At 58.2% G+C, this 26,723-nt stretch overlaps 2 protein-coding genes across 4 annotated transcripts in view; both read right to left on the minus strand.

Moving 5' to 3' along the window:
* AIF1L (allograft inflammatory factor 1 like) lies at positions 1–18,566 on the minus strand. 2 transcript variants are annotated; one of them, XM_059142240.1, is made up of 6 exons: positions 18,408–18,566; positions 18,169–18,230; positions 7,495–7,561; positions 5,660–5,701; positions 3,081–3,243; positions 1–276 (listed from the first exon to the last, which is right to left on the minus strand). In XM_059142240.1, the coding sequence occupies exons 1-6, from the start codon at positions 18,436–18,438 to the stop codon at positions 189–191; spliced, it is 453 nt and encodes a 150-aa protein (XP_058998223.1). In that variant the 5' UTR covers positions 18,439–18,566; the 3' UTR covers positions 1–188. The 2 variants fall into 2 exon arrangements, with proteins under 2 accessions (XP_058998223.1, XP_058998221.1); XM_059142238.1 differs by lacking the exons at positions 18,169–18,230; positions 18,408–18,566 and adding an exon at positions 13,534–13,656.
* Positions 18,567–21,661: 3,095 nt separating this feature from the next.
* The window catches only part of LAMC3 (laminin subunit gamma 3), a 56,414-nt gene continuing 51,352 nt past the window's right edge, over positions 21,662–26,723 (minus strand). For both annotated transcript variants that reach the window (XM_059142603.1, XM_059142602.1), the window contains 4 exons: positions 26,402–26,601; positions 25,731–25,877; positions 25,540–25,639; positions 21,662–23,186 (listed from right to left, as the gene is read on the minus strand). In XM_059142603.1, the coding sequence (XP_058998586.1) occupies positions 22,936–23,186; positions 25,540–25,639; positions 25,731–25,877; positions 26,402–26,601 (698 nt within the window). In that variant the 3' untranslated portion in view covers positions 21,662–22,935. The remainder of the gene's footprint in view (positions 23,187–25,539; positions 25,640–25,730; positions 25,878–26,401; positions 26,602–26,723) is intronic.

Genomic DNA, 26,723 nt, shown 5'->3' on the forward strand with positions numbered 1-26,723 from the left:
CAGAATTCCCTGGCCCGAGTCCCTTTAAGGCAGATAATTTGTGCTTTACAAAGAGATCACTGATTTTGCTGATAGAAAACGAAACAAACGCACGACGATCAGACAAAACAAATAAGACAAATCACGATGCATCAAGAAGGGCAGCCAGAGCAGGAGGGAGGAACAGGAGCCGGGGCAGATGGTGGTCCTCAGGGCAGGCTGGCAATATCTCTCTCTGGCGGGGGGCCAACCGGCTTGGGGCTGCTCTCGTTGGCTTTTCCTTCAAACATCATGACTCTGGTTTGGAGACAGAGGGGGGGAAAAAGGCAGGATTAGGATTCCTTCCCTCATCCAGGGAGAGATCATCCCAGTCCTCATGTCTGCAGGGTCCTCAGCCGAATGCCCTTGCATCCATTCTCCAGTGGGATCTTCTCTATGTGAAGGGGCTGCTAGACCCATTTCACAGAACAAAAAACTGAGGTACAAAGATCTCTGTATTCGGGGCCATGCATCTTCCCCTACCCATGCTGCCTAAAGGCAGAGCTAGGCTGGGTCATGGCTCTGCTCAAAACCCCTTCAGATCTTCAAAAACCACCCAAGGTTTTAAGAGTAACATCTGGGGCGCCTGGGTGGCTCAATCAGTGAAGCGTCCGACTCTTGGTTTCGGCTCAGGTCATGATCTCAGGGTCATGAGATCGAGCCCCAGATCAGGCTCCACTCTGGGATGGAACCTATTTAAGATTCTCTCTCTCCTCTCCCTCGTCCCCTTGCTCCTTCTCTCTCTCTCTCTCAAAAAACAAGGTAGCATCTTGGAAGTAGAGGACAGGGGTTCCGGATGGAGCCTCTGAAGGGAAACAGCCTGATTTGAATCTCAGCCCTACTGTTTTCCAGCTGGTGACTCACGGACAACCCCACTGGCGCTCAGTTTCCATTTGGAAGTAAGGATGCCCAAAGGGCCAGCAGCCCTAGAGCTGTTTTGAGTACTCTCATTCTTCCTGTGGTCACCCTTTGGGTGGGCTCTTTCTGTCCGCTGGCTATAAATCCCATCCAAAGGGTGACATTCCACCAGCAGCTTACCTCCGCGCTGATCTGCACACCCAAGACTCCTTGACCTCTCCCCTTGGATGTCGAAAGGACACTTCCAACTTAATCCCTCAAAAACTCAGCTTCTAATTCCTGCCTCCCCCACCTGCTCTTCCCCCTAAAGTAAATAGCAACACTCACCCCAAATAGATCGGGATCATCTGACTCCTTGTTCTCTTCTACATATCCGGGCATTGAAGCAAACCTTCCAGCTCTCTCCCAAACCATTCCTGATTCCAGAAGCTTCTGCCTACCTTCACTGCAGCTTCTCCAGGCCAAGTGGCCTCTATCTCTTGCCTGCACAGCCTCTCTCCTGCCACTCTCACCCCTCCTGCAGCCAGAGGCTTTTAAAAGTCAGCCCCTAGCTTAGAGTCATCCAATGGCATCGCTCAACATTAGTGCCAAATGCTGAGTGGGACCAAGACCTACAAGGCTCCATGTCTCCTGGTCTGCCCGTCTCTGCAAACTCAAACTTCACTTCTGCACTCACTGATGGCCAGACACACTAGCTTCTGTGCTGTTCCTTTGAGCACAGAAGCACAGTCTGCCTCAGGGCCTTTGCACTTGTTTCTTCCGCTGTCTAGAGTGCTTCCCCCCTTCAGATAGCTCATCTTTTCACATCTCTCTCCCTTGAGGCTCTGGTCAAGTGTTGCCTTCTCCGTGAGATCCTCCCTGCCTACTATCCCCTCCCTCTCTGTTCCTCTGTCCACTTGGTTTTTCTTGGTGCTACACCACGGCAATCTGGTGTTTTAGTTTCTTGGGTTTTTGATTTTGTTCTTGTCTGTCTCTTGCCATGAGAATGTAAGCTCCATGAGGCCAACAACTCCTGTGTCCCCGACACCTAGAATAATTCTTGGTACACCATTGGTGCTCAATAAATATTTGCTGAATTAATAAATGACACATCTGAGGGGTCACTGGGTAGACCAGAGTCGACCACAGAGGAAATGCACTAAATCCTGGGTGTGTTCTGAGAGCATCAACACTCCCGTCGCTGCCACCTGTGGCACGCGGCATCCCAGGTGTACTGTGGTCTGACCTTGACGGTTTTCCACACCGCTTGCCCCACCGCCTCCTCACACTAGAAGCTCTGCAGGCTGAACCATGGGCTCATGAGCCGGTCCTCAGCTTCCTTGGGCCTCGACTTCCCCCTTTGTGACAAATGAGGCAGGTATATTTGACATTCGTATGTTCAAAACCAGAGAGTCTCCAGGGTATCTCTCTGCAGTGGGGGCAGGGGCTGGGAAGCGTGACCTTGGCCACCACAGACCAGGTGTTTGCCAAGACCCAGGCACTGGGCTGCAGCCTTCATATACGTCACACCATATATGTTGGGACGACATTTCACACAAGAGACTCACCATCATCTCTCGCTTACAAACCAAGAAACTAAGGCCCAGGACCAAAGGGGATTTGCCCAGACTCAATCAGGGGGCAAGCAATGGCATCAAGATTTGAACTCTGCCTCCCTTCAGAGCAAGTTGTTAAATATATAATACTCTCCACAGCCTCGTGGAGGCAGGGTAGTGGGGGGAGGGTAGTGGAATCACCTTGCAAATGAGGAAACCCAGCCTCAGAAGGTTTCACGGTAGATTTTTTTTTTTTTAAGATTTTATTCATTAATTTGAGGGAGACAGTGCACAAGCAGGGGAGGGGCAGAGGGAGAGAACAGATTCTAAACTGAACCGGGAGCCTGACGCAGGATTCGAGCCCAGGACCCGGGGACCATGGCCTGAGCCGAAGACAGACACTCGACCGACTGAGCCCCCACCCCCCTCAAGGTGCCCACATGGTAGATTCATCATCCCCGCCATTGTTCTGCTTCCTGAGCGCTCATTCTACCGGAAAGTTCTGGGTACGTATTAATGTGCCCATGACAGATGAAGAAATTGGGTTCAGAGAAATCAAGCCCCTCATCCAGCAGGTCCCACGAGGTGTTCCCTCCTGGCTGGGCCGTGGCCTTCCCACGCACAACGACTCTGCCTGCAGAGGCCCCGCGAGAGGCAGGGGGTACTCACAGTTTAAGGACAGCTGACCGCTTTCCCAGCATCATGTTCACAAAGTCTCGGTAGGAGATGGTGTCGCTGACCCCCCCTGTCACCTCTGAGATCATCTTTTTCATCTCCAGATGGGTCTTGGGGACCCCAAGCTTCTCCATCATCCTCTTTAAAGACATCAGGTCTGCGAGAGGAAAAGCAGGTCTGTTAAGCAGAGACAGGCTGCGGGCCAGGCGAGGAAGCCGGTAGAGCGCCGTGGCTCTCAGCCCCTGCCCGGGGACTGCAGTCCAGGGCCCTTCTCCTCCCCGGCGGATGAGCCCATCACACAGTCCCTGCTCTCTTCAGAGGTAGTACAGGGTAGTGGTTAGGGACAGGGACCTGGGCTGGAACCCAGTCCTGCTCTTTCTGGCTGTGGGACCTGGAGCAAACCACTGAACTTCTCTGAGGTTCTCTGCCCCCATAAGCCATCAAATGGGTTGACAGTATCATTTGAGAGGGCGCGATGCACGAGAAGTACCCACCACAAAGCAGGTGTCCAGCAATGGGGCCGTTAGGGGTCTGTTAGGTCTGCTGCGCCCCAAGGTCAGGGGGAGCTGTGTGCCCACTGCTCCAGCTCCCCGGGGAGCCACTGCCCAGCAAGGTGGGGTCAGGGAGTAGGCTTGACCCAAGGCAGGGAAAGCCATCCTGCAGGGTGCTGGGCGGCAGCTTCTCTCCACCTGCCACTCCCACCCGGCAGTCCCAGGGTTCCCGCCTCGCCCACAGGGCAAGGGAGCCAAAAATATCCTGCAGAGCAGGAAAACCAACAAAGGAACAAAATTCAAGAAAAACAAGGGAGGCACCAAAAAGTCACTACTCTCTGTAGAATCGATGCCTCTGACCTCCCTGCTCCCCCGATCTTAGGCAATTTCCTCCAGATTGTTCTGTGAACAATGGGAGAGAGGCGGGATGGGGGGCCGATTTTGGGGGCCACGGGTGTGGCACGACAGCTCACCCCAGAGCAGGGCGGGCAGGACGGATGCCAGACCCCCAGGTGCCAGAATGTCCAGGGCATTTCAAAGAAAACTAGGCAGGCTTCTGCAGGGAAAAGTAAGAGGTCCCCCCGGACACACACACACCATGCTGCTGGCCAGGATTGAAATTGGCAAGACCTTTCTGGAAGGCAGTTTGGCAAGATGCCTCAAAAAAGTCTTTGACCCAGAAGATCCAATTCCCAAGATTTACTCTAAAGAAATAATCGGAGATCTGGACAAAGATTCACGTACAAAGACGCTCTTCACAGGACTATCAAAAGTAGTTAAAATTGGAGCTTTCTTTTTTTTTTTTTTTTAAAGATTTTATTTATTTATTTGACAGAGAGAGATCACAAGTAGGCAGAGAGGCAGGCAGAGAGAGAGAGAGGGGGAAGCAGGCTCCCCGCTGAGCAGAGAGCCCAATGTGGGGCTCGATCCCAGGACCCTGAGATCATGACTTGAGCTGAAAGCAGAGGCTTTAACCCACTGAGCCACCCAGGCGCCCCTAAAATTGGAGCTTTCTAAATGCGCAATATTAAAACACTGACTAAGTAAGTTACGGTCCGGCCAGCGATGGAATATTATGCAGCCATTAATTATATTTCAAAAGAAAAATTAATCATATGTCAAAACACTCACAATATAGTATTTTTTAAAACGAGGTTCTAACACGGTTATAAAACAGCATTTGTGATTAGAATCAAGGGTGAGACTATATAAACCAAAATATTTCTGGGAGGGAAGACTGCGGCTGACTTATTTTCGTCTTTGTGCCTTACTGCGTTTTCCAAAAGTTTTTATGATGAAGATGTATTCGTTTGATAACCCCAATTTTTTTTTTTTTCCTGAAGGAAAATAAGGATAAAAATATTTAACAAGGAGAAGAAGGAGACAAGACGGAGGAGGAGTAGAAACATCGCAGAGGCGGCAACACTGAGCTCAGGGCCAAACAGAGAAGGGAGAGCCGGTGTGGGAACCAAAGGCTGGGATCTGGACCCTGGGTCGACCACTTGACGGCCACGTGCCCCAACCCAGTCGGTTCCCCCTGCTGAGCCTGGCTTCCTCGTCTGTAAAATGGGGATCATTAAGCCGGCCTTGACCATGTCATAGCATTACTCGTGAAGGTCAAGGGATGGTCTTGGCCCCAAGGGCCATGGGACCGGCGTTTTGTCACCCCCCACGCCAGGACCACATGATAACAGTCAGGGTCTGCTGGAGGAGGGAAGCTACGTACACAGAAGCACCATGTCCAATGCCAACCAGCGTACAAAGGCAAGGACAAAGGAACCGCCAGTCCCCCGGGACCTGGATGTCAAGAGCTTGAGCATCTCCAACCCTGGGGCAGGGGTGGCACCTGGCCTGGAAGGCTGAGACGTGTGCAGGGAGGTGTATGGGAGGGAAGCAGCAAGAAGAAGAGTCTGGGGGCAAGTGGGTCTAGGCTTAAGTCTGGCAGACAGGCCTGGCCCATAGGGAGAGCTTCGGTGTGTGCCCCTCCCCCACAAAGACCGCCCAGTAGGTCTCTCCAGACCCTCAGATCCTCCCTCCTGCGAGGACACCTGCCTCCCCTTGCACAGTCGAGGCCTCACTTACCAATCTCGCCCTCATTGTTCAGGTCAAACTCCATGTACTTCTCTGGAAATCACAGAGCAAAAACCGGGATTAATTAGCTCCGAAGCAGGGTCCCAGAGATGCCCTCGAAGGCAACCGGCCGCGTCCCCAGGGAGCCCACATCCTCCTCCTCCTCCTCACACCCTCACTTCAGGGTCTAGACATGAGTCCCATCATCTCCGCCACTGTCTCTGGAGAAAGAGCTCGCCCTGCCTGCACCCCTCTCCCACAGGCGCCGGTATAAGGGAGCTGAGGGCCACTGTAACCTTCTGCTGAAGTGGGGCTTCCGCCCAGCTGCTTCCTCCCAGCTTCCCGCCAGCATGAGCTGGCTGTGTCACAGTGGCTCCAAAGTGACTGGAACAGATTGCCAGGCCTTGATCTATGGGTGCAGTGGCTTTAGGAAGGGTGGGGTGAGGTGAGGAACGGGTCGGTTCTAGTGATTCTGATCCAGGTGTGGGAATCACCAGTTTAAGGAATCCCTGTGGTTCTGAACTTTTGGGGGGCGGGGGTGTCTGTGGGCACCACTGAAAATCTGGTGCTCTCCCGAGAGAAATGCCATGAACCTGCCCTTGACCCAAAGTGGCACATACAATGTCCAGGGGTACACAGACCCTCCCCATCAAACCTCACCTACAGACCTTGAGTTAAGGGCTCTCCGATCAAAGGCAGAGCCTTGTCCTCTGTCACCTTTGCATGGCTCTCCTAGGGGCAGTGGCAGGGATGGGGGGAGGTATTCCACTCCTTTCTTTTGTTCATGGAAACAGCCCCACTGCATAATGGTTCAGAGCAGGGGACTTTGGAGAGAGACCAAGACGTGATCAAGCCTTTAACTCTGCCATGGGCAGGTCGTGTGACCCCACACAAGGGACCCCCATCTCTCCGAGCCTGAGTTGTTTCATCTATAAATCAAAGTCGCACCCGTCTCCCTCCGGGCTGACTTGGGAAGAGTTGGGGAGCTCACGACACAGCATTCGAAGTGCTTCCCACAAGGCCAACACTCAACAAATGCTTCGCCATCGGGGTCCTGCCTGAGGACAACGAAGCAGGGAGCGGTTTAAGGAGCGCTTGGCAGGCTCTTCGCCTTGGAGCGCGGAGGACATCCACGGTGCCAAGCCTGCGGGGGAGGGGGCGGGGGGGTGCGGCCTCGAGGCGATCCGGCGAGGTCCTCCAGCGGCCAGGGCTCCCTGCGCGCAGAGAGCATCTCCCAGGCAGGAAAGGTGGGTCTGCTGGGCTCCTTATGTGCACGGCTCCTCTCCTTTCGAGCTGCTGGCTGGGAACCAAGCGCCAGGGCCCGGAACAGAGGGACCTTTATGCCGCCCCCTCCCCGCGCGGGCTCCCGGGCCCTGTTTTCTTTTCATCCCGTGCTGCTGGGATTCAATGGGCAGAAACTCTGCCCCCTGCCCCACTGTGGCGACACAAACGTCCATTCTGCACAGGGGCTCTCGAGCCGCTCCCCCGTGGAGGGGAGAGGCCAGGGCTGCTACAAAGGGCTGATTGTGTGCTGGGGCCCCGGGAGCGAGCAGGGCCTGGGCAGCAGCGGACAGGAGCCAGCCTGAGCCCTGCCTGTCAGGCAGCCGTGGTGGGGTGGGGTGGCGGGGCTTCGGGCAAGGGTGAGGGGCCTGGGGTGGCATGGAGGCAGGTAGAGGGGCCAGTGCCTGTGCCCGTGGCTGGGGACCCCATCTCACAGCCCTCCAGGAGGAGCGCGTTCTGGAAGAAACAGGGGGGCACAGGCTGGCCTTGTGGGGTAAGGAATCCTATGCACCAGGGGGCCAGCCCAGCTCTCCCGGGGAGGGGAAGGGCAGACAGCCCCGGCTCACCTTTGAAGGCCGCAAGCTTTTCTGGCAAGTTCTCTTCATCACTGTACTTCTGGTCACAGAGAAACTCCTTTGAAAGTGAAAGGACAGTGCTGAGTCCCAGGTCAGCAGGCACAACTCGCCGCCAGGCAGGCCCGTGGTCCTGGTGTCTGCTCCCACGCCAGGTGGCTGGGCTTGGCCAGGGAAGCACAGGAGGCTCCAGTGTTTGTCCTGGCCTCCTGTCAACCCCCCCCCAGAGGCAGATCTGCAGGAATCTGCCCCTCGGGCAGGAAGGGTCTGCCCTAAACACCTCCAGCCAGCCTCTGAATTCCCAGGACAGGGACTGGCCCTCCTCCCCCGGGGCACCCCAGCTCCAGGATCCATGAGGCCGTGAGCCCCACACACAAACTGCCTGGTTTCCAGCACTCACTTCTTAAGTGCGTGACCCAAGCTTATCAGTTCTTCCCTATTCCTCTATGGTTTTATCTGACAAATGGGTATAGTCGTTGCAGCCACTCCTCAGGTTTGTAAGAGAATCCAAGGCGCGTGTCCATAGGACTCTTGGCACACAGCCAGTGCTCAGGAAACAGCAGCTACTGCGCGGTTAGCCTCTGCTCTAGCCAGAAAATGATTGTATATTGCTTGGGAGGTCGGTTACTCTCTCGTCTGTGTCCTCAGTTGTAAAACAGGGCCACCTTCCGCTCACATGATGCCTTCCAGAAGCAGATGTGCAGGAGGGGGAGGGGCTCGGGACATGAACAACAGCCTCCAGAATGAAACACTGACCCGCTCGATCTCTTGGGCTCTCCCAGTGGGCCCACACGGTAGCTACTATTATTACTCCCATGTTACAGATGACGGGACGGAGGCTCACCCAGGCAGAGCTTCACTTCGGCTCCGACTTCCAGAGAGCTCGCATCCCTAACCCCGACACTTAAAGATGGGTGGATAGCAGCCGTTCATCGGGCTTCAGAACAAAATGCTGCTAATTAGTAAGCACTTGCTATGCTGGGCATAGCGTCCAGTGCCTTGTTGCTGCTCTTCAAGCCGCCCCAGAGCCTGTATTCAGATGGGAAAACAGAGGGCACGTTCCCACTAGCGCCAGACTCCGCAGATCCCCTCTTCTCCCTGGACCTCGCTTTCCTCCTTACGGAGCAGACCCGACACAGGCGTCGCCGCCTCCGCCCCTTTCTGAGGGACCACAGGGTACACGGCTCTGGTTGAGGCATCAAGGGAGCAGGTGAGACCAGGGAAGGAAGGTCTGTACTGTAAAATGACAAGCAGCCCGTGTTTAGAATGACGTTAAACGTCATCTGGACCTGCCACTCCACCTGTTTCTAAATTCCGGTGAGCATGTCCCACTAACCGACCCCTGAGTCTGTACTTCCGCATCTCCCAGGACATAAGACTGTCCAGTCGGCCATGTAAACCCCCCTTTAATGCAGGAGAAAGAATAGGAGAATAACTGAAGATAAAGTACTCTGGGTTTGGGTCTCAGTCCCCTCCTCACCAGCTGTGAAATGGGCACAAGGGAACCCATCTCCTCGGGCACCTGCCCCTTGACGGGGATAACCCGCTGTGAATGCTCAGCGCCAGGCGTGATCGTCCGAGCTCAGGAAGCAGCGGCACGGCTAAGAGCAAGGAGAATGTGATCCCTTCCAAGGCTCACGACCTCCACATTAACTCACCCCCTTCGACAGAGGAGATATCCACCTGCCAGTCTGGCTCCCCTCCTTGGTTTTGGGGGCTCTTCCTACCCCTTGAACCCAATTTGCCTGGATCCCTAGAGGGGATCGGTACCTACTATGGACGGGCTCTGGTCAGTGCAGATTTCTGCTTTGGGAGGGCATTGTGCTGTCTCATTAGGGTAGGAACGGCCCTGCCAGAGAGGTTAGATGACCTGTCTGAAGTCCTAGAGCTAGAAAGGTACAGGCTCAGTTTGGAACCCGAGTCTGTTAGACTCCAGGGTCCAGGCCTCCAACAGCAACCACGGGGCCACCCCAGGGCCCACCATGTGGATCGGCCACACATCGGACCTCATTACCAAGTGCCATGCAGGGTCCTGCCCCCACTTAGCCGGAGCTGGGCTACCCTCCCCTCCTGGCTGGCTCTGTCCAGGACTTTTCTTCTTGGCTCCGTCTCGTCGCTCTTTTCCACCCCTCTCCCCATTCTCTGACCTGAAGTAGGACAATTAACTCTTGTCTGTGGCCCCAAGCAAACCAGACGCCTCCCGGGGTCACAGGTCCCATGGTCTGCACAGCAGAGGGACAACTAGGTTCCTCAGTCAGCGGTTCCCAGACTTTGGGATAACGCAGAAGGAAACACTTCCCAAAAAAGTAAAAATAGAGGGAGGTGCTAAGAGAGGGCTGCCAAGGTTTTATTTTGCCAAGCGGAGACTATACACAATCACCACTGACTGTTGCCACGAGTTCAAAGAAGGACATTCCGGGGGCGCCGGAGTAGCACAGTCTGTTGAGCATCCAACTCAACAGAAGGTTTCAGCTCAAGGTCATGATCGGGGCCCCTGAGATCGAGCCCCGTGGTGGCTTTGCACTCAGCACGGAGTCGCCCTGTCCCTTTCCCTCGGCTCCTCCCCCTTCTCTCTCTCTTACTAAAGATATTTCGTGAAAGTGGGAAGTTCATAATTTTTTAAAAGATTTCATTTTTAGTGAGAGAGCATGTGAGGGAAGGTCAGGGGGAGAAGCCGACTCCCCATGGGAGCCGAAGCGGGACTCGATCCTGGGACTCCGGGATCATGACCTGAGCTGAACACAGTCACCCAACCAACTGAGCCACCTCGGCGCCCAGGAAATTCATAATTTTTTAAAAAAGATTTTATTTATCTATTTGACAGAGATCACAAGTAGGCAGAGAGGCAGGCAGAGAGAGAGGGGGAAGCAGTCTCCCTGCTGAGCAGAGAGCCTGATGCGGGGCCCGATCCCAGGACCCCGAGATCATGACCTGAACCGAAGGCAGAGGCTTTAACCCACTGAGACACCCAGGTGCCCCGGAATTCATAATTTCTAAGTGGACTCCATTTAGCCTATGTTCGGCTCACCTCATTGCCCCCATGTTCCCTCAGCTTTACCATCTCCAGAACCGGAAAACCTTCATGTGGGAGGCACCAGGGTATGGGCAAGGCCCAACACCCGGCAACCTTTGGTGAGAGGCCTAGAAGCCCTCCCAGCTCCCCTGTTCTGGTCGACCAGAAATCCTGCACCAGCCAGAACCTGTCCCCAACAGGTACCAACCCCTGTGGAGACCCAGGCAGGTTGGGCTCAAGGGGTAGGACATGGGCCCCATCTTGGAGAAAAACCACACAAGGACGATCACAGGACAGCCAGGCAGTGGCTCCTGTTCACTGGGCCCGACTCCGGGCTGGCTGCTGTGCCCGGGGTGGGGCGGGGGGGGGCACGATTATTGTTTTCTCACCGACGAAGCCAGTTTTCTCGTTGGCGCTTCTGACCACCTAATGTGCTATTTTATTGGTGTTCACCCCCTGTCCCCCCCACTGCTAGAATGAGTGCCTCGGCCACCCTGGCCCCCTGTCTGGGGCCTCCCCCATGCCAGGCTTGCTCCCACATCGGGACCTTCGCCTTCGGCTGTGCCCTCTCCCTGCAGCGCCCATTTGCCCGCCGCCGACCCCCCCGCTCCGTGGCTCTCTCCCTCAGCATCTTCACGCGCTGGCTCAACTCTCCCCTTCTCAAGGAGGCAGACCCCATCCATCCTGCCCACTGCAGTCCCCCGCCTCCACTCCCCACCCCCCCTTATCTTGCTGTGCAGCCCTTTTCATCCTACAGGATGAATCACCTGCTAACACAGTTCACAACGCGATGCTCACGAAGGGTGCCATCCAAGGTCTGTCTCCCCGCCCGCCCCCCCACTACAGTGTAGGCTGCACATAGTAGGTGCTCAGGAAACACGTGCAGGCTGAGTGAACGAACTGAGACCCAGGGAGGATAAAGAACTTGCTCAACTCAGCACAGCCGGCAAGTGACCGAGCTGGGATTCAGGTCCACAGTGAAGGCTATGGGCTCCTTCCCTGCACGGAGCTAAGGAATCCAAGCGACCCACGGCAGTGGCTGTTGGAAGGAGGCCGGGGGGGAGGCAAGCCTTGGGCCACAGGTGCCAGGAGGATGAGCTTACCATCTCCTGCCCCAGAGATGCCTAGCACCCGACAGTGCCCAGCACACAGTAGGTGCTCAGGAAACATGGGCCAAGAGACCAGAGAAGCCTGGCATTCAGCCCAGGATCATTTTCTCTACTCTCAGTCCAGACACGGTGGGGATGCTTTGCAAACGTGTACACGTGCGACACAGACTAGAGGGGTCAGAGATGGGAGTCCCATTTTTCCTTAGAGCCCCAAATGACAATGGCTTGAGCCAAGGAGCGACCAGGGCTGGGAGAGGCATCTGACCCGGTCAGGCGTGGGTGGGGGTTAGGGCAGCTGTGCGGACCAGGCCTTTGGCAGGGTGCCAGGGAGGGGGCAGGTGGGCAGCAGAAACAGGAGTTTCCATTGGTGGGGCTGCCAGCTCCTGCCCCGGCTCCAAGCTTCGGATTCTTGGTTCCTGCTCATGCACAGCCCACAGCTTCCCCACTTCCAGGCGTCCTTCCCCCCCGCCCCCCTTCCCCGGGATCTTTGCCCAGCCTCGGGGGCACAGCCATGCCCAGTGGGCAGGTACCCTGTGTGTCCACACTCCAGGACCCACAGCTGCCCTGTCTCTGGGTCCCCAGGCAGAGAAGAGTGAGCCACAAATACAAAGTGCTCGTACAGTGCCCGTTCCCTAGTAAACACTACATGAATGGTGGCTGTTTATTACTGGGACCTCCACACACTTACATGAGTACAGTCTACTTACAACCCCCCAGCTCGCCATCCACAACATCATGGCCCCCTCCCCCGACCTGGGCTGAATACGGTTTCTCTTTCCCCTTTCCGGGTATTCCCATTGCAGAGACGGGACAACTGAGGCCCTGAGACATTGCTCAACCTGCTCAACGTTACAAAGTTTTAACAATTCAAGCAACGTGTACCTCCCTTCACCACCCCAGCTCCTTCCCTGCCCCAAACAAGGAGAGGGCGGTCTGGCCACAGGTTTCTGAGCAAAGAAAGTCAACACTGAGTGTTACCTTTCCTCTTAGGCAGCTGCAGAAAGAGGTTATTTCAGAGGCCAGGGACCCACTCAATAGCCCTCTAGGGGGATGGGAGAGTATGTGGAGGCATTCCTCCACCCCCATGCCCCTCTCCCACTCCAACTCCCTGTCCCCAAAGACCATTTTTTCCAGCTGCAGAAACTGCTGTCAGGGCCTCCAGGGATGAGGGCTGCTGGGGAAACTGAGGCACCAGAAGGGAAAGTCTTGCCTCAAGCCACAGTGGTCAGGAGACCTCCATCAAGTCCCCAGGGGCAGGGTGTGAGGGGCAGAGGGCTTGGGGAGGGAGGTTGAATCAAGTTTGGGTTCAAATTCCAGCTCCAGCACTTGCTAACTTTGCGGCTCTGGGCAACTTGCCTTACCACTCTGGGCCTCAGCTTCCTCATCTGTAAAATGCGATCATAACAACAGAACCTCCTCCTTGGGTTGGTGTAAGGATTAAATGAGCTAACTGCATAGAGAGAGCTTGGCTCCTAGCACACTGACTAAGCGTGAGCAGTTACAACCAAACCCAAGCCTCACCACGAGATCAACGTGAGCAGGGGAAGGGCAGAGACCTACCCACAATTCTCCATCCCACACTGCGCCACGGAGTCCTCCTGGTAAGCCCTGACCCTCGGGCCATCCACATGGGACAGAGTGCTCCCATCTCAGCCCCAGGGGACGGTGCCCACAGGCACACCTGCTCGCTGCTGCCTCTCTTGGTCCTCTCCAACCTCTGATGCACATCACAACCCGCCCCCCCCCCCCGTCCCTGGGAGCCCCATCTAGGCACTTATGCCCGGAAGGAAATATTTCCAAGACCAGCAGAGGTTGGCAGCCCCTGCCGTGTCCGGCCTTCCAGATCCCCTGCCACCTGCCTGCTCTCCCCTCCCCCACTCCCCCTCCTTAACTCTCTTTCCGGGCTGGTACCTCTAGCACCTGCTCCCGGACGCTCGCTCCCGGCCCTCCGGCCTTGTCCTTATGTACCAGCTGCAGCAGAATTTTGGGGCGGGCACATATCACCATTTTGGAGGCCATCCAAGGGGCTGGTGGCTGCAGCCCTGCGCAAAACCCCCAAGGACAGGCAGCTCCATAGTGGGCCTGGGCCGAAAAGGCTGTGACACCACCCACAGGCTCTTAAAGGGCCAGTGCCAGGTCCGTGCCGGGCCTGAGGCCTGATGCACAGCAGGAGCCTGGAAGGTGCCCCCACAAGGACAGCAGGCTCACGTTGCCCATGGCAGCTCCAAGGCCTCATCTGGATGCAGCATCCTTGCCAGCAGTGAGGCAGCCGAAGAAAAACAGCCCACAGACTACGCAAACGAAGCGGCCCTGACAGAAATTCCATCCCCGGCTTCCTGTGACACGGCCACGCCAAGGTCGAGCCCGGCTGTACCCGCGCGGACACTGAATCCTCGGGGGCTCACGTGGCTGCTTATCACCATCTCCCTTATAATATATTAAGGAAGAGCAAGAGAGACGGGTGCCGGCGAGGCCAGCTGGGCTCACTCACCCGGGCAGGGACAGGCAGGGTGGCACAGGGTACGCAGGGAGAGAGACACACCTGCGTCGTGCCCTGCTTGGGTCTCAGAGGTCCCCTATGCTGGGGCAGGACAGGGGACCTATAACAGCAGGGCACAGATCCCCAGCCTGCCCTGTCCAGCTCTTCCCAGTACAGACGGCATGTGGGCTCTGAAATAACCATTAGACCCCTGAACGCTGCAGGGAATGCCAAGTGCCCTTGACTCGACCCAGGAGGGCTGGGAAGGCGGGACAGTAGCCAGAGATCCTTATCACCTAAGCAGGAGAGGCTTGTGTCCCAGCTTGGCCGTGGCCACCTGACAGACTGGGTCCTGGGCGGGCCACGGGTGCCGTCAGAGTCAGCATCCCAGCTCTGCCACTTCCTGACTCGGTGACCTTGGACAGGTGACTTCACTGAGCTGTTTCCTCATCTCTAAAACATGAGCCTGAGGAAGCCCTGTCCCACAGGGATGTTTATAGATTCCTCCTGCACATCTGTCTAGTCAAGCGCTCCATCCAGAGGGTCACTGAGATGACAGCAAGTGCTGGCATGGGGCAAAGGCACGACCCACGTTATTGGTTCAAAATTCCAGCCCCTGGCTGGTTTGAGATCCAGCCCTCGCCATCCTCCGGGATCCTCCTGCTCAGTCCCAAGGGTGAGGGCACTCTGCGGGGCAGCCCCCCAGCCCCACTGCCTCTCTGGGTCCCTGTGGGAAGCTGCAGAGAGAATCTGTCCCGTTGCCATATAAGGCCAGGCCTGGCTGGCCCGGGGTCACCTGCCATGCCACCAAGGCTCAGGGAATGTCAGCTATGTGGGGGGGAGTAGGAGTAGGAGGCGGGCTCAGGTCCTGCCTGCTTCAGTAGTGCCGAGAACGCCCACACACACTTGCGCGCGCGCACACGCGAGTGCACACACACACGCACACACAGATGCACATGCACGGCAAAGGCAGGGAGGCTGGCTTCAGGCAGTTCACTCAGCCCCTGCGAGTTTTGTTTTCTGTAAAATGGGAACAGACACTCACGAGGAGAGCGAGTGTTTCATGAGGTAACACCCGGAGTGCTCCTGGCGTGCTGCCCGGCTCCTGCCAAGTGCTCAGAAAATGATCACAAAAACGAGAGCAAAACCAAAAAGGGTGCATTTCAATGCAGGCCCCCAGGACCTCCAGGTCCACCCAAGTCTCCTTCTACTTTGGCTCCTAACCCTTATAACAACAATAGCGAAGCCTGAGCTGCCCTCCCTAGAAGCTGGCCTGGCCTTGGGGCGAGGGGAAGGCTCCAAAGGGAACTGGGGTGCTGGTCCGGAGAAGCCCCCAGAGCTGCCGGCCAGGCTGGGCTCGGCCCCAGGCAGCAGCCCCAGAGGTGCTCAGGCCCGTGCAGCCGGTGAGTCCTGAAGCTCCACTCTCCAGGGGCTCCTGCCTCCATAAGGCCCACGGGAAACTGCTCCATCCGATCCAGCCCCCCAGAAGCTCTGTGCCAGCAGGGGCAGTGAAGCTGTACCCCAAAGAAAGCCAGTCTGGGCTGCCAACATGGTTCCCTCTAGAGTCCACGCACACCAGGGAATGTCTGCTGTGGTCACAGTCATGGGTGAAACAGACTTAGACCCTCAAACAGAGCAACTCCCTCAGTCTGCAAAGAGCTCGTGTCTGGTCATCTCTGATTGTCGCGGGGACAGAGCAGGGATCTCTGCTCCCTCTGAAGGCAGGGAGGCCTAAGGTTCTGCTCTGTGGAAGGGTCTGGCACTGAGCGGCCAGCATGGGCTGTGGCTTGCACTAGACCTTGCCCCTAGAATTCCACTCCCAGCATCTTTAAGCACCAAACTGATAACAAGGACCATGAAAGCTGTGTGATTTACAAGGATTATCTCCCTGAAAAATCACCGCAACCAAAATGCCATGATCTCAAGTGGCATGCCCAAGGTCACAGAGCCAGCAAGCGCTCTGCCCACCCCTGCACCGCCACCCAGGACTCCACAGTACAGGGGTTCCCCTGACCTCCTGGGCGGGCAAGGCAGAGGGGCGGGGGGGTGGCACACAGCTCAAACTTCTGGTTTGATCCTGGAGTCCCCTTCCTCTGGTTTGATCCAGCAGCCAGACAGTAGGCTGGGTTCCCATGGCAGAGATCAGAATAGCTTCTGGGCAGTCAAAAGACACTAGACGACAAGCTCTGTCACTGGCTTCTGTGTGGCCTTACCCAGTTGCCTGCCCTCTCTGGGTTTTGGGGTCCCATGGTGGTGACACATGGCCCCTTCTTATTTTCACTTTCTCCAGTCCCAGCACTGTCCAGATCAGCCCCCTGAGAGCCACAGCCCCACCCCCTTCTGAGCCAAGCCAGTCCACCGCCCAAACCACCAGGTAGCCAACTCTTACAAACCCCCCCCCCCGACTGCCCCCCCAAGGGCAGGGCTGGCATGAAAGTCCCACACACTCTCAGCAACTGTGGGTTGTCTGATCGTAGTCCCCTCTCCCCCATCTCCAGCTGTCTCTGGCTCAGGGTCCTGCTGGCTGTGGGTGGATTCAGCCAGCTTGGAACCCGCCCTGTCGAGTGGCCCAGGGGGCTGTATGAGGTCAGGGTTCCAGGCTTCTGTCCAGAGGGCAAGAGCAGCCAAGACCAAGACCAAGGGCGGGCTGGCTGCAGAGTAAACTGGGAAGGAACCCAGCAGCCTGGACCCCTGAGAGCCCCAGCCACACGACCAGTCTCCCTCCCAGCTATGCTCAGGATGGCCCCAAGAGGCAAGTGATGATGGCACAGAAGGGACTAGAGATTATTTGGAGGGACCCTGGGGGTCCCTAGAGCCCTGCTTGGGATTCATACAGCCAGCAGAATGAAATCAGATAAGCTGCCTCATTCCAGATACTCCAAAAAAAAAGCAAGACTGCAAGCCCAGGCGAGAAGAAATACTACAAAATATGACGGCCGTGCGCAGCCCCCGGACCCACTTCCACACAGCCTTGACCTGGACCCTGCTGACCGTCACCAGCTTCCCACTTGGGGACTCTGAGCTGGGCTTGGACCTTGGGAGCCCAGCAGCTGAGGGAGCCAGCAGGGGGGATGCCCAGCCTTGTTTCAGTGGGGAACCCCCTGCAGCCTGTTGGGAGGGAATATTGGAGGTGTCTACCTTAGGAAAGAACTCTAGCACCGTCCACAGAAGTCAGCCCTACTGCCAGGTGCTGGGCCACACACACTATATATTTTCCCTCTGTGAGCCCTCAAGGTGGCCTCAACTTTGTTCTGAGGTCGGGATTCCTGATGGAGGCCCCGCCGGAGCCCAGATCTCACGGGACCCCAGACCCTGGGTTGTGCTGCCTTTGAGTTTTGGTCAATCCAGGCAGGCCCTGACACTTTTCCTTATCTTCTAGAATTTACTTGGCCATTAAGCAAATGTTTGTGCACCATCGTGCACCCAGCAACAGCGGGGTTTCTGTAAAGAAATCCATGAGGTCCAGCAAGAAAAGCATCAAGTGTCTCAGGGAACCTTCCCTAAAAGCTGGAGTGAGGTGGGGGAGGGGCCTTGCATTTTCTGTCTGGGAGGGCGCACCCACGCGGCAGTCTGGACCCCAGGTTCTAAAATCAGCCCCACCTGGATTTGCCGGGCCATCGCGGGGCAGCCACCGAGCCTCTCAGGGGCCTCCATTCCCTCCCGCGGCTGTACTACCGGCGGCGGGGAGGAGGGGCGGCTCAGAGACATCGGGGGTCCCTCCCTGGACCCAATTCTCGCCGCTGGTCCCAGGCGGGCTTCCGGGGAGGCCGGGCCCGGAGGCATCAAAGCTCCCGGGCGAGCCCCACCTCCCCAGTCTAAGAGTAACAACTTGCAACCCGAGCCGCGGGAGCCGAGTTGGGTGGAGGCGGCGGAGGCGGCGGAGGGGGACCTACCTGGAGTCGGAGGCACGGGGCGGGGGCCGGGGAGGAGATCGGGGAAGCCCAGAGGAGGAAGAGAAGGGAGTTGATGTTGCGGCAGGCACAGCCTCGCAGACGGGGGCGGGACATGAGGGGCGCTGGGATATTTGGGGGCGACTCGCAAGCCGACCCCGGGCGGCGCGCGCTTACCCGGTTGATCTCGGCCAGCCTCCGCTCCTGCCGGGCTTTGAGCAAGCCAAACGCCTTCCCTCCTGCAGGAGACAAAGAGGCGGCCCGGGAAGCTGGGGGGGGGGGGGTCTCCCCGGGCCGCGCGCCGCGGACCCCGCCGTCCGGCCGGCGCGCGCAGGTGGCGGGCGGGCGGGGGGACTCCGCGCCGGGGTGGGGGGGGGGGCAGGGGCGCGGGACAGCGCGGGGCCGGCGGCGCCTACCTTGGAACCTGTTGCTGAGCGCGAGCGACATGGTGAGCGCCGGGCTCCCGCCGGCTCGGGGCTACGCGGCCGCGGCGAGGTACGACGAGGAGGGACGGGTGCCGGGTCCGAGCTCCGGCGGCGTGTGGCGGCGGGACGGAGGGGCGGAGGGATGGCGCGGGCGGCCGGACACACCCCTCCCGCCCTCCTCTCCCCGCCCCCCCGCCCCGGGCCCTCCCGCCCCGCCACCCGGCCGCCGGCATCAAAGCGCCTATTATGCGGGACGCCGCGCCCGCCGCCCGCCCCTCTGCTGGAGGGCGCGGAAAATGCACGGCCCGGGACCTCCCCGGGCCCCTTCCCCGCTCCGGGCCGCGATGTCCCCCCAGAAAGAAAGCGGGGACGATCTCAGGACGCACTCGGGATCCTCGAGGATCAGCTAGGGTCCCGGTGGCTGCGAGCGCGCGCTCCAGTACCCGCCGCTGTTACGTTACGGTGGCCCTGGGCGCGCGGCGCTGGTAGAAGGCAGGCCAGCCTCCCCAGTCTCCACTTTTAACTCTTGTACGAAAAATATGAAAACTTTGAGGGTTTTTTTTTTTTTTTTTTTATGTGGTTGGGTAAAGGCATAATGACAAAGCGCCGCGAAGACATCCGTGACACTTTAAATCCACCAGAATGATTTGTGTTTTGTTAATGAAACCTGTTCTTGAGCACTCACTATGCCCCAGCTACTTTGCTGGCTCAGTACAGCACAGATTTATGTCGTTTAATTCTCAAAACTCTGCAAAATAGGACTTGGTGTTCCCAGTTGACAGACAGGAAAAGTCAGGGAGCTGAAGCTGGGGACAAGTCCACTAGGATGATGCTACGCCAAGCCTCCAACTCCTGGGGATAGAGGGGCATGGGTGGAGGAACCAGGGACTAGTGACAGGACCGTAATGAAGTCTCACGGCCAAATCAGGACATTTCTGAGAGTGAAGAGTGGCAGTCTTCCTAAGTATGCCGACAGCCACAGGTACAAGCAGGAGCTGCCCCGGGCAAACAGCTGTCCCAGTCACCAGTAATGCAAACCCCCCACCCCACCACCACCACCACAGAGTGTGTCCGTGGGAACTGGATCTGGAAAGTCTCCTTCTCCACAGACTTACCTTTGTCTTGCCCCCAGGACTGGGATCCTGGGGCCAGCTGGTCGTCTCTTCTGTGGTTGTCCCTGGGGGACAAAGTGGCCAGGTTGTCCCAAGGAAGGGGACTGGACAGGATGGAATGTCCCACAGTGGACCCATGTCAGGGCAGCAGCAGTTCAAGGCCCCATGTCCCCGGCACTGTGATGTTATTACTTTCCCTCCGGTTATTCTCTGATGCAAACCCTAGAGGTGGGTTTGGATCTGGCCAAGTTGTGTGGTCTGGGGTGCAGCACCAGCCTTGTCTGAGGCTCAGTGTCTTTTGCTGCGGAGTGGAGGAAACAGTGCCTCTCACCCAGCAACGGCTGTTAGAACTTTTATGACTTTCAGGGTGTTTGGAGCAGAGAGTAAAAGCTTGCAGGGGAGCCGGGCTTGGGAATTACAACCCTTGGTTGATGGGAGATCTTCCATCTGGAGGCCAGATTAGGGACCTGACCTAGAACGGGGCCCTATGACATCGTTCCCTGTCCAGGCTCAGAAGGCCTGTTGCCCTGGTCGGTTGCGGTGGCCGGCCACCCCACCTTCCAGTGCTCAGCTGCTGGGCTGCATTGCTAACCAGATGTTCAACAGCTGCCACATCCCAGCACAGCCCCACCTCTGGGGCCAGAGTGGTTCTGCACACACCAGGCATGACCGGACTGCATGAGTCATGAGATGTCAAGCCTGAGGTACGTCACCATGGAATGGAGAAGAGGCCTGGGCTGCACATCCCCACCCCACTGGGATGACGACTCAAGCTGAACCCCACAGCTTGAGTGGATAGGGCTTCAATGCCAAGAGCAGGCATCAGAATGGCTGTGTGCCTCTATCAGCACAGAAACTGGGTGTTGAGGAAGAGGGTCTGGAGGGCATCAGGCTCGATCTATCCTGGGGTCTGCCAAGAACCTTGGTCTCCTTGGCCCTTCCTATACTAGACACCAATCATCCAAGCCCCTGCAGAGCACCAGCCTCCCGCCCCCGTCCTTCCTCTCCTATCTACCCAGTCACTCCCTGGTCATTGGTGTCCACCACGTTATACACACACACACACACACACACACACACACACACACACCCTCACTTGCCGTGGCCCTGGCTTTCAGGTTGTCTGTGGAGGAACTGGCCTCTCTCGGAATGCTCTCCCCCAACAGATCTGGAGAGGATACAGACAAGCTCTCCGTATACGGCTTTGTACTGCTCTTCTGACTAGGAATTGGGGGCCCTGGCCCAAGCTGGGTCTGTCTTTTGGTGTGTGGGGGGGTGGTAATCAGGACAGTTTCAAACTTGTCTCTGGGTTTGACTGATGAAATGGGTCTAGGGTCCGGGGGCGTGGGCATCCTCTCCATCACGCTCAGGAAGAGCAAAGAGAGCTGCTCTGCGCGCAGGGTGGGGAGGTAGGAGACAGAAGCAAACATGGGGGTGGGGGGCAGAGGGAAGGGGCGGGGCAGGAGGGAGGGGACAGGAGAGTCCCCGGAGGTCCCCATCCCAGGATTCTAGGAGAGCCTCCCACGTCCTCCCAACAAACTCCCCTTTTTAATTATACCAACTTGAAAGGCCTTCAGACTCTGTGGCCAAGAGCTTAGACTGCCCACGTTCCATAGTCCATCCTACCCACACAACCCGGGTTTCTGGGTGATCTGTGCTGGCCAGGCCCCCACCCTGTGAACCCTGAGCTATTGCCCACCCTCCTGCCTGGAATGTTCCCTCTGACTCCCCGCCCTTTAAGGTCTGGCCCAAAGGCCTCCTTCTTCTCATTGGTGTCCCTTTCTGAGCGGGGGGACACTTGATTTTGAGTTCACCGTGTCCTGCTTCCCTGTCTCCGGCCTGAACCAGAGGCCAGCCAAGGGCCCCTCGTGCTCTCCTAGGCTTTGCCTGACAAAACCCCCGGAGCAGAGGTGGGACAGCGGGTGCCTGTGGCCGCCGGACCCCAGCCAAGCCCCCACAGGAAGACCCTGGCAAATCCAGTGAGCTCCACTTCCGCCACCTTCCTGCTACTGCACGTGGACCAAGAGATCACTGAGCATTCCTCCACCCACATGCCAGGACAGTGAGTCCGCACCCACAGCCGGGGCCCCTGCTTCCAGCCAGCGGGAGATGACCACAAGCATGCCACCCAGCTAGTAAAGGGGTCCTTTATTTTCACATTAAACAGAACCGGTCCATGTTGCTGCCTGTCCACCCCGCCCCCTCTGCCTGCAGGAGGAAGAGCCCCAGGAGGGAAGGTGGGCTCCTGGGGCCTGGGTCCGGGGTCCTGGGGCCCAGGGCCTGTTGTCGGTGGGAAGAGGGCCCCGGGAATGGGGCGGAGCTCAGGGAGGAAATGCCAGGAATCCTGGGCAGAGGCTGGCAGGGGGGCCTGGGCACAGGGGGCTCCCCAGCATGACAGGCTGGGGCCACAGCCAGGCTGCCACACCCAGCAGGGACCTCCCAGGTGGCAAGTGCGGCCACAGGGCCTCAGGGCCAGTGTTAACCAAAGGCTGGCAGGGGTCTTGGGAGCTCCCCCAGCACCCTAGTCCCCCTGACCCAGGCCTGCTAAGGCCCTTGAGGCTCAGCTCTCTGGCTAGGCCACAGGCTGAAAGGAGCACTGGGCCCGGGGCAGGCGACTCCCAGGATCCCGAGACCAAGCATTCCAGGAAACCAGTGATAACCATGCAGGGCTGGGCCATCCTCCTGGTGGGCCGAGGAGGCCGCACCCTGGCCCTAGGGGTCCCTGGGCCTCAAGCTCCCCTGCCCCAGACTGCTGCCGACGACGATCTTCTATCTCTTGGTCTGCCTGGTCCCTCAGCTGTGCAGAGTGGGCGACAGACAGGTGTCCTGGGATGACCTGCTGCTGGACATCGGGCCGCTCTGGGGCCAGTGGCTGCGGCTCCTGCCCAGCCCAGCCTGGATCCCTGCAGAGGCCCCCTCAGCCTCTCTGGCACCAACTCTGCTTAGGTCCTTGCCTTCAGAAGCAAGAGTGAGCGTGGTGGTGCCAGAGGGTAATCAACATACCTCCCCCCGCCAGCATCCAGAGGGCATACGGCAGACTTAGTGCCCAGGAACTGGCTGTGGACTGAGCAGAACGTGTACATGCACAGAGGAACTGGAGAAAGTGTGTGCCTCGTGCACACAGGCGTGTCCCCACAAGGTGTGCATGTGTTCCTGACACTGGGGAGTGCATGTGTACACATCATGGCCTGGGAGTGCCTGCCCGGACGAACTGTGTACGTACACGAACTCTGGCGGGCATGGAGGGGGCGTGGCTGTGGACTGGGAAGGCCACGTGAGTATTCCTTTGGGGTGGGCACACAGCTGCAGGCTCCGGGGGGTGTGTCTGCAGGGCTGCACCTGTGGGGTGCATGTGCCTGCCCCGGCCAGGGCCACAGTGTTGGTGGGGGGGGTGTCCTGGGCGGCCCTCACTGCCAGCTGGCACAGCTCTGGGGCAGGCTATGCAGAATGGCCTCCAGGTTCTGCTTGTCGGCACGGATCTCAGCGAGGTCGTTCTCGAAGCTCTGGATCTGCAGCTCCTGCTGCTCCGACTCCTGTTGCAGCAGCCTCAGTTTCCCCTGCAGGGCCCCCGGTGGGCTCAGCTGCAGCCTCAGGCGCTCCAGTGCCCATTGGGTCTCGTTCAGGGCCTGGGCTGGGGCCTGATGGGTGTCCAGTGACCCTGCAGAGGGGCACGGACAACCTCAGCAGAGACCAGCTCTCCCGCAGGCCCCAGCGTCCATTCAGGGCCCTCCCCCGAGACCTCTGGAGGCCCAGACCTTCCAGGATTCTGACTGCCCACGATCTGCCAGGAAAGCAAGGGACAGAGAAGGCAGTGTGTCTGGTCTTGGGCACCCCAGGGGGTGCACATGAAGACTCTGGAACTTTCCCCCTAGGCAGCACTGGGCAACGGTTCCTTTTTGTCGTGGGTACTACTGTTATTGATAGAAAGAACTCCCCGCGTGGGTCCTGAGCCCATTTCCCAAAGCCGTGTGTGGCACAAGGTCCCCACGGCTCCATGCCGATTTGCCGAGAACACGCATTTAAAGATGCCTCCTGTGCCAAGACGCGGACGGCCACTGGGGTAAAAAGCAGTGCCCCTGGCATTAGAATAAGAGCTGCGGAAGCGGAGGGGGCAGGAGGGGCTGCGGACTCCTGTAAGCAGGCACCAGGGGTCTCGTCCTGGCCCAGCATGGGTTAACTCTGTTTCTTGGAGTTCAGTATTTCCCAGAGCCTCATGGAGGCTAAAACAAGGAGGCGGGGCCCGGTGCCCACACTTGAACTTGGTGGTGGTAGTGGTGGCATGGAATCCACGGGCTGTCTCCCCCGTCTGGCCCTTGTCACCTTCTCATTTATGGGTGACATTTCACAGGAAGATGAGGTTCAGCCATTGGGGATGGGGAAGTAAGTTCTAAATGGCTTCTAATCCCACAGGATCCCACTGGGGCCAGAGCTCCCCTGAGCCCCCAAATTTCCTGGGCAACGAAGGTGGAGGTCAGAGGGCAGGCAGTTGAGGGCAGGGGGGGGCGGTGGGCAGGAGGAGGCATCGGGAAGCTGAGCACCGCTGGCCTGGGCAGATCCCGCTCCCAGCAAAGACCCCAACCACGGGGAGGCCCCAACTACCTGGCCTTCGAGATGCAGGTTCAGCTTGTAGCCACACTCCACCTGCACTGTGGGGGCCCCCAGGCAGGGCCCTCTGGGGGCTGCTCACGCCTGCGCCCCCAACTCAGGCACAGCACCAGACAGCAATGCGGCCAGTGCTCTGAGTCCTTGGCGTCAGGAACAGACCAGTGGCTACCAGTGGGCACCCCGAATCCGTCAGACCTGTGTGCAAACCTCAGTTTCCCCACTGACTGGCCATGGGGCCCCGGGCACATCACTTAAACTCTGTGCCTCAGACTGCCTGTCCACAAGACGACAAGAGAATCCGGGTCCTTGCCTCCCAAGCAGAGCATTCCAGATCACGAGCATTCAAAGCTTAGGGCCTGGCATGCAAACATGACGTGGAACATGGTGATTCTTCCCCTTATTAGTAATGAGGCCACATGTGTGCTGTTATGTAGGTGACCCTGAGGACGTGACACTAAGGGGCAGAAGCCAGTCACAGAAGGACACAGGGACATGAGGTCCCTGGAGTGTCAAGTTCACAGAGACCAAAGAGGTCCCAGGTGGGGGCGCCAGGGGCTGGGGCATAGGGAGTCTGTGTCTAATGGGTACGGTGTTTTGGTTTGAAAGTTCTGGAGACAGATGGCAGGACCGCTGCGCCACGTGTGAATGTACTCAATGCCTCTGAACTGTGTGCCTGAAGATGGTTAAAATGGCCAATTTTATGTTGCATGCATGTTACCACGGTTTTGGAAAATGCACGGCTACTGTCCTCCGCTCCCCCGCCCTGCTCTGCGGCCTCGGGGCCTTACAGGGTGCTCTCCCCTCCCCCGCCCTGCTCTGCGGCCTCCGGGCCTTGCCGGATGCTCTCCCCTTCATCTGAGAGGCCTCCTTGCTGAGGCTCCTCCCCGAGAGCTGCTGCTCACCGGCTCTCACCACGCAGGTGGCAAGCACTTTTTACATGACGCTGGTGCTTACATTCATTTTACAGATGAGGGAACTGAGGCTCAGAGAGGCACAGTGGTTTTCCCAAGGTCCCACAGCCAGGGAAGGGAAAGCACCAGACTTGAGTCTTGGTCTGATTCCAGACCCACGTCTGAGTCTCGAGGCCATCCTTGCTCCTCTGACATTCTCTCTCCTCCTCTGAAACCCTCAGCCACGCAGAGCCCATCTGCTCCTGTGGTCCCCACAGGTGTTTCGTCTGCTGAGTTTTCTGTGTCCCCCGTCCACCCCCGCAACACCAGACTAGCGGCCCCTGGAGGGGCACAGTGACATCAGCCCTACCTTGCAGGACAGCCTGGGGCTATTTCAAATGCTTGTGGCTGAGGAGGGGGGACCGTGGGTATCTGGGGGTGAGGAGGAAAGCTTCTCTAGGACTGGGCCTCACAGAAGCTCCTGGGGGTGCTCCAGGGACCCAAGGGTCTCCTTACCCAGCCTGGAGAGCAGCTCTGACAAGGCCTGGACGTCCCTCTCCAGGGAGGCACGCGATTCTCGGATCTGCCGTTCCAAGGAATTCAGCCTGGCACCCATCTAGGGCGGGAGGGAAAGCTTGACCGGCTCCCTGCTGGCTCGGGGGCCAGGAGGAAACGGGAGTGGGGGTTGGGGGTCTCGGCACACGTACCTGCCCTGCGTCCTCCAGCTCCCGTCTGCGGGCCTGCGAGGTGAGCACCTGCCGGGAGACTTGTCGGAACATCGCCCGCGTCTGGCTGGAGAGCCGGCCTGCCCGGCGGTGTTCCTGCTTGCCCTCCCTGAGCAGGGCCTTGGCGAGCTGGGGGGTGGGCAGCAGCAGAGCGGGGAGAGGGTGAGCGCACTGAGTCCTTTCAGAAGGAAAGGGCACCGACGGCCGTGATGCCGAGCAGTCGTCAGTGTGAGCCCCAGGTCATTCGTTCATTTCACAAACACGGACTGGACGCGGGCGACACGCGCAGAGGCAGCGGTGGGCTAGAGGGACGCACAGTCTGGACTTTGGCCCCAATTAAAAAATAAGAGCTTAGAGGTTTGGGGGAGTAAAGCCAAACAGACGTCGGTGAGAGTCCTGGTCACCCGGACTGGGCCTCGGGGTCCACACCCAGGACGCCAGTGACAACAGTGACACCTACTTCTTGAGGAATCACCAGGGTCACTGGCCTGGGGCCCCTGAGCCCTCGGTAAGTGCGGAGCATTCAGCATGGTCTACGCGGATGGGGGCAGATCTGTGGGGACCCCGTTTCACCTACAGAAGGGGTATTTCTTCCAGGACCGTCCTCCCACAGGCCCAGAAGGCAGGGACATCGTCACACCCATGGCCCTGACCTTAGCACTGTCCTTGGCCAACAGCTCGGCTTCCCTGCCCTTCTTCTTGGCACTGGAGGAGACAGACGCTGCGTTTCCCAGCATCCTCTCCGCCTGCTTGGTCTTCTTCTTCAAGTCTACGAGGAGCCTGTCGCTGACGACACCTGCCTTCCTCCCCAGCGCGGCCTGGTCCCTGGACTGTGGAAACTGCCGCTTCAGTCCTGCAAACCCGAGGGAGGCAGTGTCAGGAGGGCGGCCCCTGCCCTGAGAGCCTGCCAGGCAGCCACTGCATGTGGACCCCAGACAACGTGAGGGAGGTGCTGAGGGCAGGAGATCTACAGGA

This window comes from Mustela lutreola, chromosome 12 (assembly GCF_030435805.1).
Source record: "Mustela lutreola isolate mMusLut2 chromosome 12, mMusLut2.pri, whole genome shotgun sequence".
NCBI lineage: Eukaryota > Metazoa > Chordata > Mammalia > Carnivora > Mustelidae > Mustela > Mustela lutreola.

Coding starts and splice junctions, on each gene's coding strand:
- AIF1L (XM_059142238.1), bottom strand. CDS start 13,641: ATGGCCTCCAAAATGGTGATATGTGCCCGCCCCAAAATTCTGCTGCAG. Junction 7,562..13,533: donor TCCGGGAGCAGGTGCTAGAG/GTACCAGCCCGG, acceptor TCACTTTCAAAG/GAGTTTCTCTGTGACCAGAA. Junction 3,244..5,659: donor GAACAATGAGGGCGAGATTG/GTAAGTGAGGCC, acceptor TTCCTCTCGCAG/ACCTGATGTCTTTAAAGAGG.